Source organism: Colletes latitarsis, chromosome 9 (genome assembly GCF_051014445.1).
Source record: "Colletes latitarsis isolate SP2378_abdomen chromosome 9, iyColLati1, whole genome shotgun sequence".
Classification (NCBI taxonomy): domain Eukaryota; kingdom Metazoa; phylum Arthropoda; class Insecta; order Hymenoptera; family Colletidae; genus Colletes; species Colletes latitarsis.
Window position 1 is genome coordinate 19,248,790 of NC_135142.1, and position 14,992 is coordinate 19,263,781.

The window sequence follows — 14,992 nt, forward strand, 5'->3', positions numbered from 1 at the left end:
ATATATTTGGCCTTTTATTTAAGACATGTATAAAATATCTACATTTTATTTAAGACATTTATACAATGTCTATAAAAAAAATGGATATATGTCAGGAGAAACAAGAAATTGCAAGAAAACTACTAATTCGTGAATGAATTTTATTCAAACCTAATCAGATCTTTAGATGAGGATACAAAATTTAAATATACTTGGCCTTTTAACAAATATATCTTTGTAATTGTTAAAATCAGGGAATCTCGAAATTTATTTTGTTTGTCTCGTTCTTGATTTGCGTCTTATTTTAGTCTGTACATTGATACTCTAAACGGAGTACCATTAGAAGCTGAACACCCTGTATGTATAATACGTATAGTAGTGTCATCTAGCACACAGTGGAGGTATCGAATGTCCCCATTAACTGCGCGGATATACGTCAAAAATTGTATATTAAAAATAGTAAACTTAAAATTATAATATTTCACTGTATATAAAAATTAAATGTTCATTCATATGAAACAAAAGGATACATCAGGATAACGTTTGCATATATTTATGTACATTTATATACATTCGTTATTTCTTCCGAATGGGATACGTAAAAATGATTATAATATTTTTTTTCTAATCATAGTTTCTAAATAAGAATGTTCAATGTTAACTCTAGTGTCCTGAGTTCTTTTGGCAGTTGAAAGAGAAGATTATAAATTTAGAGTTACGAGATTTATTAATGAATTTTATAGCACTGTTACAGCAATTTTCGAATATCTAGTCACCAAACGAAAAAAAAACTAGAGAATCATCTCCTAGCTGAAGGGCAAATTGCAATAGTTTGAGCGTTCGATTACATGGAAAAAGAAGTAAATATAATATCGCTGCTCCTTAGTTCGTAAAACACTCTGTCTTATTTGTTACGGAAGATTACTCTTTCTAGAAAAGGAAACATTCAAGGTACGCGTGAAACGTGGCCAAAACGCAAAGATGCAACGGTGAAAGAGGCAACGCCGAAGAGAAAGCGCCGAATGGCCAACCATACCTTCAGGCCACACGGAATTGACCCATAAATCCGTGTTTCATGATTTACTGTCTTTACGAACAGCAGACCAAAGGAATATTCGGTCGACTTTCAATGCTGCTGCGGCCGCAGATTCCCAAAACATCGTGGAACCGCGGCAATTGCACCATCGAATATTTGTTCGAACGTATCTGCGGGCCTGACGGTCGATCCTTATGGTTGTTTGCGATTGGCCCCCATAAATTTTCGTTGATTCAAACCAAATGTTCCGACGGATCTTTCTACCTTCGATGCAAGAAAGCACGGGGACCCTTCCACGAGTACAGAGACAAACGCTCCGGTTCGAATAATATTGAAACGAGGATTTATTAGAATTATTAACATCCTAAAATGTCTAAAAAAAAAAAAAAACTGTTTTCAACCGTATCTGGGCTAATTAAAATTTAGTCTAATCATCTACTTTTTAGAAATATCCTTATATTATTGAAACAAATATGTGCAAAATCCTGGAACCACATATTCCAAAGAAGGCAAAGAAAATGAGCCCTTTAAATCGAATAATTATAGATTTCTCTTATTAAACAAACTCTTACAAAACAGACAACGCCCTGTTCGTCCTATCGTGATTTTCATGGAAAAACAATTATAGTTCATAGTATCTGCTATCGATTGAAAAAATTGTGTTGCACATTCTAATATTCCGAAAGTATAAAATATATCCGTAGTAATTAAAATTCCAAGTAAAACATCGTCTGATCAGAACATCTACTTTTTAGAAATATCCTTACATTATCGAAATATGTACAGGGTGTTCGGCCAACCCTGAGAAAAATTTTAGTGGGAGATTCTAGAGGCCAAAATAAGACAAAAATCAAAAATATCAATTTCTTGACTGAGGCTTCGTTAAAAAGTTATTACAAAATTAAAATAAAAAATTTCATATCATTCTGAAAAAATTATTTTTGATTGCAGGGATCAATTACAATCATTTTTTGTAAATACATGTACCTCTGAAATCCTACCCAATCTCTAGAAAAAAATTCGGGAAAGTATGAAATTTTTCGACGAAATTAAAAAATTTCAAATCGTTCTAAAAAAATTATTTTTAATTGCAGGGGACAATTATAATCATTTTTTATGCATAGACATACCACCGAATTCCTACGCATTTCCGAGAAAAAAATTCCTCACCGAAAATCTAATGTGAGGCCAGAAATGCTACTCTGAAATTTCATGCGAATCTTTAAAATGTCATAACTTCTGAACGGATTGAACGATTTTAATGTTTCAAGAAGCAATCAACGCGTATTTTGATGAAGAATACGTACAAATCGCAAAAATATTCGAAAAGTTGGTCCTTGACCCCGCAAAATGAGAAAAACCCCATAAAAATGGTCCAATTTTCAAACGTCCATAACTCCTACTATAGCGAATATATTTCAATGAAAGTTTTTTTCTGAAGTAGTGCTTATGGATACCTACAAAAAAGTATTAGACAACTTTTCTATAGGGCGTCAAACAAAATTACTAAAAATGAAAAACGAATTTTTAAGAAAAATTGACAAGGGGGTGCTGCCTAAATTTTTCGGCGAAAAAAAAAATTTCAAATCGTTCTGGAAAAATTACTGTCGGTTACTGGGGGCAATTACAATCATTTTTGGTCATTAGACATACCCTCGAAATCCTACCCACTTTCAAGAAAAAACATTCGAATAGATGTGAAATTTTTAGACAAAATTAAAAAATTTCCAATCAATCTGAAAAAAATATTTTTGTTTTCGAGGGTCAATTACTGTTATTTTTGTGAATAAACATACCCCCGAAATCCTGCGCATTTTCAGGAAATAAATTCGGTGGGGGCGAAACTTTAAACGTTAATAACTTTTTAACGAAGCCTCGATCAACAAATTGGTATTCTTAATTTTCGTCCTGTTTTGGCCTCTATAATCTCCCATTACAGTTTTTCTCAGGGGTGACCGAACAGCCTGTATGTGCAAAATCCTAGAACCACGTAATCTACTTTTACCAAAAAAAAATTGCCAAAGAAAGCAAAAAGAATGAGCCCCTTAAATCGAATAATTATAAATTTCCATTATGGCTTACAAAACACTCGGATAACGCTCTAGTTGTCCTAGCGTGATTTTCACGGAAAATTAGTCACAGTTGATTTATCTGCTATCAATTGAAAAAATTGTGTTGCACAAATTAATATCTTAAAAATATAAAATATATCCGTACTAATTAAAATTCTAAGTAAAGTAACATCTGAGCAGAGCATCAGCTTTTTAAAAATATCTGTGCAAAATCCTAAGCTACTTTTTAAAAATATATGTCCAAAATCCTAGCACCACACAATCTACTTCTACAAAAAAAAAATTGCTAAAGAAAGCAAAATGAATGAGCCCCTTAAATCGAATAATTATAAATTTCCATTATGGCTTATAAAACACTCGGATAACGCTCTAATCGTCCTATCGTGATTTCCACGGAAAATCAGTCACAGTTGACTTATCTGCTATCGATCGAAAAGATTGTGTTACTCATTCTGATATCCCAAAATTAAAAATATATCCGTACTAATAAAATTCTAAGTAAAGTAACATCTGAGCAGAGCATCAGCTTTTTAAAAATATCTGTGCAAAATCCTAAGCTACTTTTTAAAAATATATGTCCAAAATCCTAGCACCACACAATCTACTTTTACAAAAAAAAATTGCCAAAGAAAGCAAAAAGAATGAGCCCCTTAAATCGAGTAATTATAAGTTTCCATTATGGCTTACAAAACACTCAGATAACGCTCTAATCGTCCTATCGTGATTTCCACGGAAAATCAGTCACAGTTGACTTATCTGCTATCGATCGAAAAGATTGTGTTACTCATTCTAATATCCCAAAATTAAAAATATATCCGTACTAATTAAAATTCTAAGTAAAGTAACATCTGAGCAGAGCATCAGCTTTTTAAAAATATCTGTGTAAAATCCTAAGCTACTTTTTAAAAATATATGTGCAAAATCCTAGAACCACGTAATCTACTTTTACCAAAAAAAAATTGCCAAAGAAAGCAAAAAGAATGAGCCCCTTAAATCGAATAATTATAAATTTCCATTATGGCTTACAAAACACTCGGATAACGCTCTAGTCGTCCTAGCGTGATTTTCACGGAAAATCAGTCACAGTTGATTTATCAGCTATCGATCGAAAAGATTGTGTTACACATTCTGATATTCCAAAAGTAAAAATATATCCGTACATCAGCTTTTTAAAAATATCTGTGCAAAATCCTAAGCTACTTTTTAAAAATATATGTGCAAAATCCTAGAACCACGTAATCTACTTTTACCAAAAAAAAATTGCCAAAGAAAGCAAAATAATGAGCCCCTTAAATCGAATAATTATAAATTTCCATTATGGCTTACAAAACACTCGGATAACGCTCTAGTCGTCCTAGCGTGATTTTCACGGAAAATCAGTCACAGTTGATTTATCAGCTATCGATCGAAAAGATTGTGTTACACATTCTGATATTCCAAAAGTAAAAATATATCCGTACATCAGCTTTTTAAAAATATCTGTGCAAAATCCTAAGCTACTTTTTAAAAATATATGTGCAAAATCCTAGAACCACGTAATCTACTTTTACCAAAAAAAAATTGCCAAAGAAAGCAAAATAATGAGCCCCTTAAATCGAATAATTATAAATTTCCATTATGGCTTACAAAACACTCGGATAACGCTCTAGTCGTCCTAGCGTGATTTTCACGGAAAATCAGTCACAGTTGATTTATCAGCTATCGATCGAAAAGATTGTGTTACACATTCTGATATTCCGAAAGGGCCAGGCGACGAGAGATCCCACGACCGAACCGAACGAGGCCCGCATCTTGACATCCGCTTGTACACCATTTAGCAATAATTTACTCGAGGTCGTCACGGAATACCATCGAAAAGTTCGGAATGGTGTGCTCATTGACACCGAGATCGGGCTTTTAGTCCCACGGGTATATTGTTGTCCAATGACACGTTTGTATTTACACGTCGCGCGCCAAAATTGCGTGTCTCGCCGGTGTAAATACGCCCGTATGAACTTCGAACCCATAGGATAATATTGATATGTGGTTTCTTTCTTTTCGTGCGATGCGCGTCTTGCTTCTCATAATGCTCGGTTTAATTTCATGCCGAGCGCGAGACAGGTTGGTAACTAATGCACGACGATCTTTTAACGAACCAGGACGTCGATTTTATTTCTTCTATAGAATATCTGTTTCCGTTTGTAGTACTTCGACCTTCCACGCCTGTGAAAAAGCACATCAATTTATTTATTAATCTCACGTGAGTTCGAAAAGTTTTTTTCCTCCGTCGTTTAGCGTCGTCTTCTCCAGGAAGGCGGATAAAAAACAGACGTTATTCAGGTTACGGACACTGACAAATACGTCGTCCAACGCGTATCGAACCGAAGCACCTGAAAAATCGTAGGATTAGTTCGTGACACCCTTCGCTATTCGAAACGATTTTTTCTGCCCATTGATCCCGAATTCTTTTATTCTCGCCGCGCGTCTCTTTCCATTATCGAGATTACAAATGACAGTTCCCCCCGTTTTAAAAACTTAATTAATGACAACGTCCCGTAGTCGCCCGAGAACGCGCATTCGATCCAATTAAATCTCACCCTTTACCTTCCATCGAAAGGTACGAAAGGAACGGAGGAAAAAGAAAATACGAAAGCGTTGAGAATCACAGATTCGTGACTGATCGCGGTTCGCTGGAAAAATTTTCTGCCACTGACGACCGAGTAATCCAGATGCTTTTCGAGCGGGCCATTTTCGCCATTGTTCCACAGTTTCACCCCCGTTGCTCCTTCCCAGTTCCCGACTTTCTCGAACGTCGTGCGGAGAACCGAAAATCGGCTACCGGATTTTTCGAATTCACCTTTCTGCCATGATTTACGAATCCTCCGGCTACGTGCATCTTCCAGGTCAGTGGCAAACAAGAAAGAAGGAACTTGGAAGACAAGAAGGGAGAGAAAGAGGTGGAAACAGCAAGAGGAAGAGAGGAGATTTGGGAAATACCTTCGACTCGTCGAAGATGCAGTTCCCTCGAGGCGATGACTCTTGTTCCATCGCGTTTTTCCTTGTCTAGTAGCTGAGATTCTCCTCCGGGCAACAGCCACCCCATCGAGGCTTGCCACAACAATTTCTCTGTTCACGATGTAGGTTACCGAGACGACGCTTTCAGAGACCTTTTAGCCTAGTGGTTTACTGCCCTATAATAAATCAATTGCTACCGTCTGACCGCCAAGTCGTTCGACCTCGAAGGATCTTTTCGAAAGTTCATCTACCGTGCAGATGCAAGTTGTTTTTCGTTCGTCTATGACCAACTTACCAGCTGACTGGAAACGACTTGGTACTGACAAATACATTTATAACATTCGACTAACGAAATGATTTACGTGAAACCGAAGCATTTGATATAATGTGACACGTAAACAGGTGCACGAAAGTATTCGAACGATGACGTATTCCTAGTCGAAATTGACACAAACAATATAATATAATAAATATTATGAAATTGTCGTATATAGGGTGTTCGGCCACACTTAGGAAAAATTTTAATGGGAGATTCTAGAGACCAAAATAAGACGAAAATTAAGAATACTAATTTGTTGATGGAGGCTTCGTTAAAAAGTTATTAACGTTTAAAGTTCCGTCCGTACTGAATTTTTTTTCTAGAAAGTGGGTAGGATTTCGGGGGTAGGTCTATTCACCAAAAATTATTGTAATTGACCCTAGCAACCGAAAATAATTTTTCCAGAACAATTTGAAATTTTTTTCTCGTCGAAAAATTTAAGCACCTAATTAGATTTTCGGTAAGGAATTTTTTTTTTCGAAAGTGCGTAGGATTTCGAGGGTATGTGTAATGACCAAAAATAATTGTAATTGACCCCCGCAACCGAAAATAATTTTTTTAGAATGATTTGAAATTTTTTAATTTTGTTGAAAAATTTCACACATTCGCAAATTTTTTTCTTAAAAGTAGATAGGATTTCGAGGGTATATCTATTGACCAAAGATGATTGAAATTGACCCTCGCAGCTAAAAATAAATTTTTTAGAACGATTTGAAATTTTTTTTTTCACCGAAAAATTTCAGCAGCTACCCCCTGGGTCGATTTTTCTTAAAAATTCCTTTTTCATTTTTAGTAATTTTGTTTGACACCCTATAGAAAAGTTGTCTAATACTTTTTTGTAGGTACCCACGAGCTCTACTTCAGAAAAAAGTTTCATTGAAATATATTGATTATTGTAGGAGTTATGGCAGTTTGAAAATTGTACCATTTTTATGGGGTTTTTCTCACTTTACGGGGTCAAGAATCAACTTTTCGGATATTTTTGTGGTTTGTACATATTCTCCACCAAAATACGCGTAGTTTACTTTTTTAAACATTAAAATCGTCCAATCCGTTCAGGAGTTATGACGTTTTAAAGATTTGCATGAAATTTCGAGAAACCATTTCTGGCCTCACATTAGATTTTCGATAAAGAATTTTTTTCTCGGAAATGCGTAGGAATTCGAGGGTATGTCTATTTATCAAAAATGATTATAATTGACCCCTGCAACTAAAAATAATTTTTTTTAAACGATTTGAAATTTTTTAATTTTGTCGAAAAATTTCATACCTTCCCGAATTTTTTTCTAGAGATTGGGTAGGATTTCAGGAGTATGTCTAATGACCAAAAATGATTGTAATGACCCCAGCAACCGAAAATAATTTTTTTAGAACAATTAAAATCGATTTTTTGCGAAGTAAATCGGAAAAAGAAACAAATAACTCGGAAAGAGAACTGATAGTAAAATGGCACAAAGATGGAAAATCTATGAATGAAATTGCAAAACTTACAGATAGAAGTAACTCCATGGTTCACGATATTTTTAAAAAATTTAATAACAAAGAAACTATTGCAAATAAACACTGCTGTGGTCGACCAAAAAAGTTAACGGAGAGAGAAGAAAAGATAATAATTCGAAAAATTAAAAAAGATCCCTTTACTTATGCATAAAAATTGACAGCAATAGTGGCAACATATTTTAAAAAAAATATCCATCCGGAATTATGTCAAAGATTACTAAGAAAACACGGTTTTAATGCACGAGTTTCGAGGAGAAAACCATATATCAGCCAAAAAAATAAAATATTACATCTCAAATATGACAAACAATATATTAATAAGGATTATTCTTTTTGAAGTATAGTATTATTCTCTGATAAATTATATTATAACGCAATATATACGACAATTTCAAAATATTTACTATACTGTACGGTTTGTGGCAATTTCAATTAGGAATATGTTATCGTTCGAATACTGTCATGGGCCTGTGTCTAACGAAGAGTGGGTCCTATGACTACATAAATGAAATTAGAAAATAATTCAATGGTACATTGAATCAGAAGTGGCTTACAAAAGTATCAAAACGAAACATTTAATAGATATTTAAAATAAATAATTGAAAGTTTTAATATCAAAAATTATGACAAAAGCTTCAAATACTTTTATGGAACCACTTCTGGTGATTGCAATAAATGTATTGCAAAAACCGTATTTTATAATTTGATTATCTCATCTTCTGTTATATAGAAACAAATAAGATTCAGTACTAATCGCGTTATCTATTGCATAACATGTTACATAAATACTGAATACAAGGATTCACACATAAATAAGGTCAGTTAATCAGAATTCTTTCACACATCAGCTTAACAGATACATTTCATTAGTTGAATATTATAAATATATCTTGCAATTTTTTTCGGGAACGATTTACTGAAAAAAAATAAAACATCTATCGTTAATAAGTATGTACAAAAAGAAATCTGCGACAGAAACTAGAAAATTATGTTTAACATCAAAACATATGCAAGACTTATTAATTATGTAATTACTGTCTGTCGATGCGTATTTCTTAAGTGATCGATTGCAATATTTTCGTTTACATGACAGTACGGTGTAAATATGCGAAAAATAATTTCAATCCAAGTAGCCTCTTTCGTCCATCACCGGGATCATTTTGTGCGCCAGTTTCACCGCGTCCGGATTTTTGAAAACGTCCATCTTAGTCTCGCCCGAAAATTTCTGAAGCACTTCCGTAAAATCCTCCGTGTCGTCCGTGTTCGCCATCATTCGTAAATAAAGTATGATTCCAGAAAAGACTGCGTACACTCTCCTTTTGTGCAATGCTTCTTTCAATCGTTGCATCGTTAACGGTTTCTCTTTACAACCGATGTATTCCATAGTTTCGTTCAAGTTTTTCAAATATACTTCCAAAAAGTAATCGTCCTTGTCGTATTTTATATCGAATTCCGGGCAAATATTGAAAAAATATAATAGATCGATGGCTGGAGACGTGTAAACAGCCATCTGAAAGTCGACCTAAAAAATGCATTGCATTAGAAAACTAAATATTATTTTTGTATACGTTCGACGAGAAACACGAGCACGTTATTTATACAAAAATGAACATTTTTACTTCTCCCTTCGATATGTAATTCGAAATAATTAAATAAATCGAATTTATCCGTTGTTCTAAATAACTTTCACCAAAAAACAGAAACAAGTATTATTGAGCCTCTACGGTTTTCGTGAAATAGACATCGGGGCTATTAATTTTATAACTTATGTTAGTATTTACCCTCGGATCAATTATTTCTGATTTACCTGCCACTATAATGAAATGAATATTGTGGAAACTTGTATACTTGCGATAACAAGGTAAATCACCATTCGAAGGGCTAATTAAATAAAAGGTACGTCAAATAAAAGAATAATGCGACTGTCAAGAGAGGTATTCGATTTTACGATTCTTCTTATTGTGTTGAGTAAGGGTAAACTTTCGCGTATTCTTTACTAGCGCTTTGATTTGCAATTTCTATCGATGAAACTCTTATAAATCCACCCCCTCTGTCGAGATACACCCTACATATCACAAGAGATTAAAGTATGCATTACCAGAAGTACATCTTCAGGTTGAGCTTTTTCGTTTTCTCGAAACATTATATTATTAATCCAACAATCCCCATGATTTAACACGCAGAAATCATTACAGTCGTACTCGTACACCTTCACACATTGGGTTCCGATAGTTTTCGACAGATTAATTAATTTTGGCGCGGCCCTGGCACACTTTTCATCCGACCACGTTTGGATTTCGTTAGCTATCCGCAACAGGCTCACTTCCATCAGCCGAAAGAAAGGTTTTGGACATTTGGTCGACACAATGCCACCGTCTTTGAACGATTCGATCAGTTTTGGATCCTAAACAATTACGAAAAATTTCATCGAACGAAGGATCTTAAAGGTACAAAGTAATTTTGTTCGTAAATTTTTTATGAACTTGCAAATAAAATTTTGTATTCTGAAATTGAAATTCGAGTGGACGTCAGATGACAAAAACAGACATATCATTACGAAACAATTAAAGGAAAGAGATTTTTAAAATTAAAATTTTTCCAATAAAATCCAGGCACAATGTAACGACGTAATTTTTAGCAATTACCTTTTCATGAACGGCAATAGATCCTGCGTGAAACTTGGCGAGTAATTCGATCACTCGAACGCAATGTTCGAAGGACAATCCCTTCTGGCGATCTTTCATAAGAAATTTACGCGTTATTAAATTTTCCATGATGAGAACCTTAGGATTAGCGGAGCAATACCATAGTTGCGGTCCGATCGAACGACCGATGAGTTTTTTTATTTTCGGTAGAACGTCGCGTACAACGATCAATTCCGATATAAAGAGATCTTGCTTGCGAACGAGATATCGGGAAAACTCGGACATCGGTTCCATTTTGATAATCACGTCCGTCGAACGCTTCGATTTCGACTTTTCGTTCTTGGACGTCACCGTATACTTTATAGTGGCTACGAAGAGATCGCTCAAAAAGTTTAATCCTTTCTCGGAGAGGTTTTGTTTGGTGATCTCCAATATCTTCACCGTGTCGTCCGCCATCTGACGCTGGAGAACCTTCTCAAATATATGTTCGTCGATTTTCAAATTCTTCACTTCCATTTTCTAACACCGTTCACTTCTTACTGTTCGATAGTTACTTCTGGAAAGAAAATTCATTGGAGAAAGGAACTTGTTGTATGACACTTGAAAGCTTATCGCGAGCCTAACTTTAAAAATACAAGAGACTTTGATAAGATACACGTAGTTTACTTTTATAATTAATTTCCGATGCACTGTCGCATGCAACGTGCATCTATTTCAAGAGGCTATTGACATTTTTTTCAAATACTACTAAGTTGGAAATTAAATTCCAGCAACACATATCACTGTTATTTTGAAAGCTATTACAATTTAGTTACTTCTGTTATCTATTGTAGCGTCTTGTTGAAGATTTCGCGAAAAGGCGTTTAAACTTCCTTCGGTTGCACTGCGACTCTCGAGACGAACGAGAAAACAATCTTAAACACGTCCAATTGCAATTGACACACGAGAAGATAATTCCAGAGATAAAAAAGATATTCTAATTGATTTACCCCATTGAGTGCTACTGAAGATCACTCCTATTACGTAAACATTTTGGGGGGAGTGTTATTCCTCGGAACAGTTTCGTAGCAATTGAAAGTAACAACAAGCGATATTCTATCTATTTCCATATATTTTTTGCGTTGCATTAAAATAATCGCCAGATATAGCTACAAGTTGCGATAAAAGTAAAAACAAGTTGCAATAACTACGCGTTGTTCAGTTTTTGTTCCGAAAATTGTTTTGTATATTTGAAATCTTTGTTAGAAACTAAATTAATTTTATTATAAACGATAACTTTGAAAATGTCGTAAATTTTCTTTCATATTCTACATTGCTTTTAATTAATTACTCGTCTATTGTCCCGATGGAAGTTTAGAAAGAAGCACGAAAAATCGAAAATTGGAGTACTTTTAATAGCGTAGATAATACTATTTTTAATATAATGGTTCGAGTTGGTAGATATAATGCGTCAATTAACAAATTAAATGAGTTGTTCGTTGTAAACAAATTCCAATTATGAGAATTTAATAACGAAAAATGAATCGATAAGTGTGGATCAGCGTCTTTCATTACACGTTACGCTGTTATCGGTATCACTTCCTTATTGCATTCTCAGACACAGCTGCTTGTAATTTACCAGCAATATCACTGCTTGTTTTAATACGCCCACTAAAATCCTGCTCGTTATCCATTATCTCCGTAAAAAAGTATTATCTTGAGACAAATTGCTATTACGTTAATTATAATAAACACATATTGCGTACTGGATACGTTCGATCAAACGAGTCACCAATAATGTTTCCCTACTCTGATTCGATTTTACTCGTATTGGAATATAAATTACAATGTTTGTTTTTTTAACTATACTCAACATCGAATGCACACAAACTATAATATATTTGAACCAAGCCCAAGTACCTTGATTCTCAACACTGTACACAGCGTCTAAACGATGAGCACAACCGTCCCGCGTTCTTCAATCGTCTAAATTAAACTTCATGACAGTGTGGCCAGATTTGGCATAATTGAGTACATCGTCGACGATACTAAAAACAACGAACTTCCTTAGTATCTAATGGAATGGTGGGGATTACTTCATGACCGTTTGCAAGCCCCCCTCTTCGTCAAACGGAATACGTAATACACAGGGTCCCATATCGAATGATTCATTTGACGTGTTTGTATAACTTTTGAACTGTAAGCGATCGTCGGATGAGAGGTGTCGATTTTGGAAACGAGAGGGAAAACAAGCTTTTTGCCGAAAAGTCGAAAGAAACAGCTCTTCAGTTTTTCATCCTTTTGTCCACCATAGAACTATGAAAGATATCGAGATAGAGCCTCCATTTTGATAAAACTCAATTGTTACTTTTTACAACAAGAGGGGAGTCGCTAAAACTGTTAAAAAAATTATTCCCTATTGTTTTCGAACAGCTAAACAAACTATAAAAGATGAAACGTGATCGGTAATTGCTGACCACGCGATGCTGCAATCATTGTACGTGTCTTTCCGCGTATTTTTAGCGCTTACTTCGCGAGAAACGGTCATATTAATTGTGCATCGAGATCTTTGATAAAACTGCGATTAATTCTTGAAAAAAATTAATTTCCAGGAAGAGACGAAGGAATGAAGGAGAAACCACTGGCGAGGTCCGGTCCAAGAAGTTTCACAAACCGTTCAAGGACGTCGATTTTTCCAAGTTCTACGGTCCGGTACCCATCGTATAACTTTTATAGGGGGTCACAAAGCGGCTACCGTACCTCTCATCTCGCCATCGCTTTTCCTTTTTTCTATCTTCCTTTTTTTTTCGAAGATTCCTTCGAATTTTCGTGAACGTAAAAACTTTTACGACACATGCGGTAAGCCAAGAATCGTTTCGCCAGTCACCGCAGTCCGGCAGACAGGAAGCCATCCCGAAATGCACCAGGAAATTCAAGAACCTCCGTACAATAAATCATATTCGTCCTTTTTTTCGCCACTTTGTCTTTACTTTTACGATACTCCGTGTTTTGTTTGACCAACCGCTAGCCAGTTGTGATTTCGAATTGGGAACCCAACTCAGGTTTTACATCAAAAGAGTTTCATGTTTCCTTTTCGCTCCTGCTTCCTTTTTTTTTTTACTTTTAGTTTGCACCACAATGGCGTAATCGTATTAGAAACTATCGTAAATAAGCACAAATATTTATTTTCACAGTTTTTAGCTACGTGAAAACCTGTTGGATTACCTACAGAAATATGATGACTGACTCTACGACGCTCAAAGAAGGGTTAAAAAGTGTTCATAAAGTTCTAAACGTTGATTATTTAAAAAAAAAAATGTATAGGCGTGTAATGATTTGGATTTGTGTGAAAAAGGAATTAGATATCTTCTTGAAACTGATTTTTGTGTTACATAAAACTTATCTTCGTCAAATTTTGGTACGTTTATTGTGTTACGTTTCTAATTATACCACTATCATGTGCAAATGTTTGACTCTAAAGATAAATAGAGAATTGTATTCCTAGAATGCTTAACAATCGGCAAATATAGTGTTTCCAACGCGTGTACATATCTCCACATACAAAACTGTGAAACTAGAACTCATAAAGAATTACATTGACCTAAAACGAAGAATGAAAAATTGCGTAATATTTTCTAATCAGAATAAAAATCTAAATGATCCTGATGAATTTAAACACTATTGTCATGATTTATACAAAGTTGAAACCACAGACATAAGTAGAAATTTTGGCAATTTAGCTTTAATTCTAAGACGCTTGCAAGTAAAATTTCTACGAGAATGAAATCACATAATTATATCCATCTTTTCGAAAATACTGTGATTTGCATGAAAATAGATGGAATTTTATTAAATTTTATAATGTTTTTATTAAAAATTAGGAGACAGTTTACCTACAAATTTGTTCCTTTATCGGTAAACAAAAATCTAAAAAATTTTAAAAATTGCTCAATAGGCCAAAGATAAGCTTTTTATCTATATCTACACCAATTTTCGTGAAGAAACATTGAAAGTTGATAGTGTTATCGTGTAAACCGTCTCCAGAAAATGAGTTTCCAATTACAACTTCGCCAAATTTTGTAAATCTCTGGCGAAACTTTCACAGAATAGTTTTCACGCTATATACAATAAAATAAGCAAACTATTTTTTATTGAACTAGCATTCAAATCCAGGAGGGAATTTTCAGCAAGTGTGTTGACGTTAGTCAGAAACGTGACTAGTAAGTTAAATGATGATTAAAAGTAATTAAGTAAGAAAGAAGAAAGAAAGATAATAAAAAATGATAACTATGCTAAACTAAAAATGATAATAACAATAACAATATAGAAGATCTACAAGAAATGGACAATAACACTACTACTTATTATGATATTTGGCTAAATCTATTGACTAGTTTCAGAGGATGAGTCAAAGTTTGTACGAGTGTATGGCCATTGATTCGTAGCAGATTGGTGATAAGATTGTTTT

The 14,992-nt window shown here is 34.4% G+C and overlaps 1 protein-coding gene across 2 annotated transcripts; it reads right to left on the reverse strand.

Moving 5' to 3' along the window:
• Positions 1-8,876: 8,876 nt before the first annotated feature.
• LOC143345582 (uncharacterized) lies at positions 8,877-12,582 on the reverse strand. Of its 2 annotated transcripts, none has more exons than XM_076772898.1 (4): positions 12,445-12,582; positions 10,546-11,101; positions 9,999-10,304; positions 8,877-9,422 (listed from the first exon to the last, which is right to left on the reverse strand). In XM_076772898.1, exons 2-4 carry the CDS (start codon positions 11,059-11,061, stop codon positions 9,021-9,023), a joined length of 1,224 nt encoding a protein of 407 aa, XP_076629013.1. In that variant the 5' UTR covers positions 11,062-11,101; positions 12,445-12,582; the 3' UTR covers positions 8,877-9,020. The 2 variants fall into 2 exon arrangements, with proteins under 2 accessions (XP_076629013.1, XP_076629014.1); XM_076772899.1 differs by lacking the exon at positions 12,445-12,582 and adding an exon at positions 11,181-11,244 and having other exon boundaries at positions 10,546-11,098.
• Positions 12,583-14,992: the final 2,410 nt, after the last annotated feature.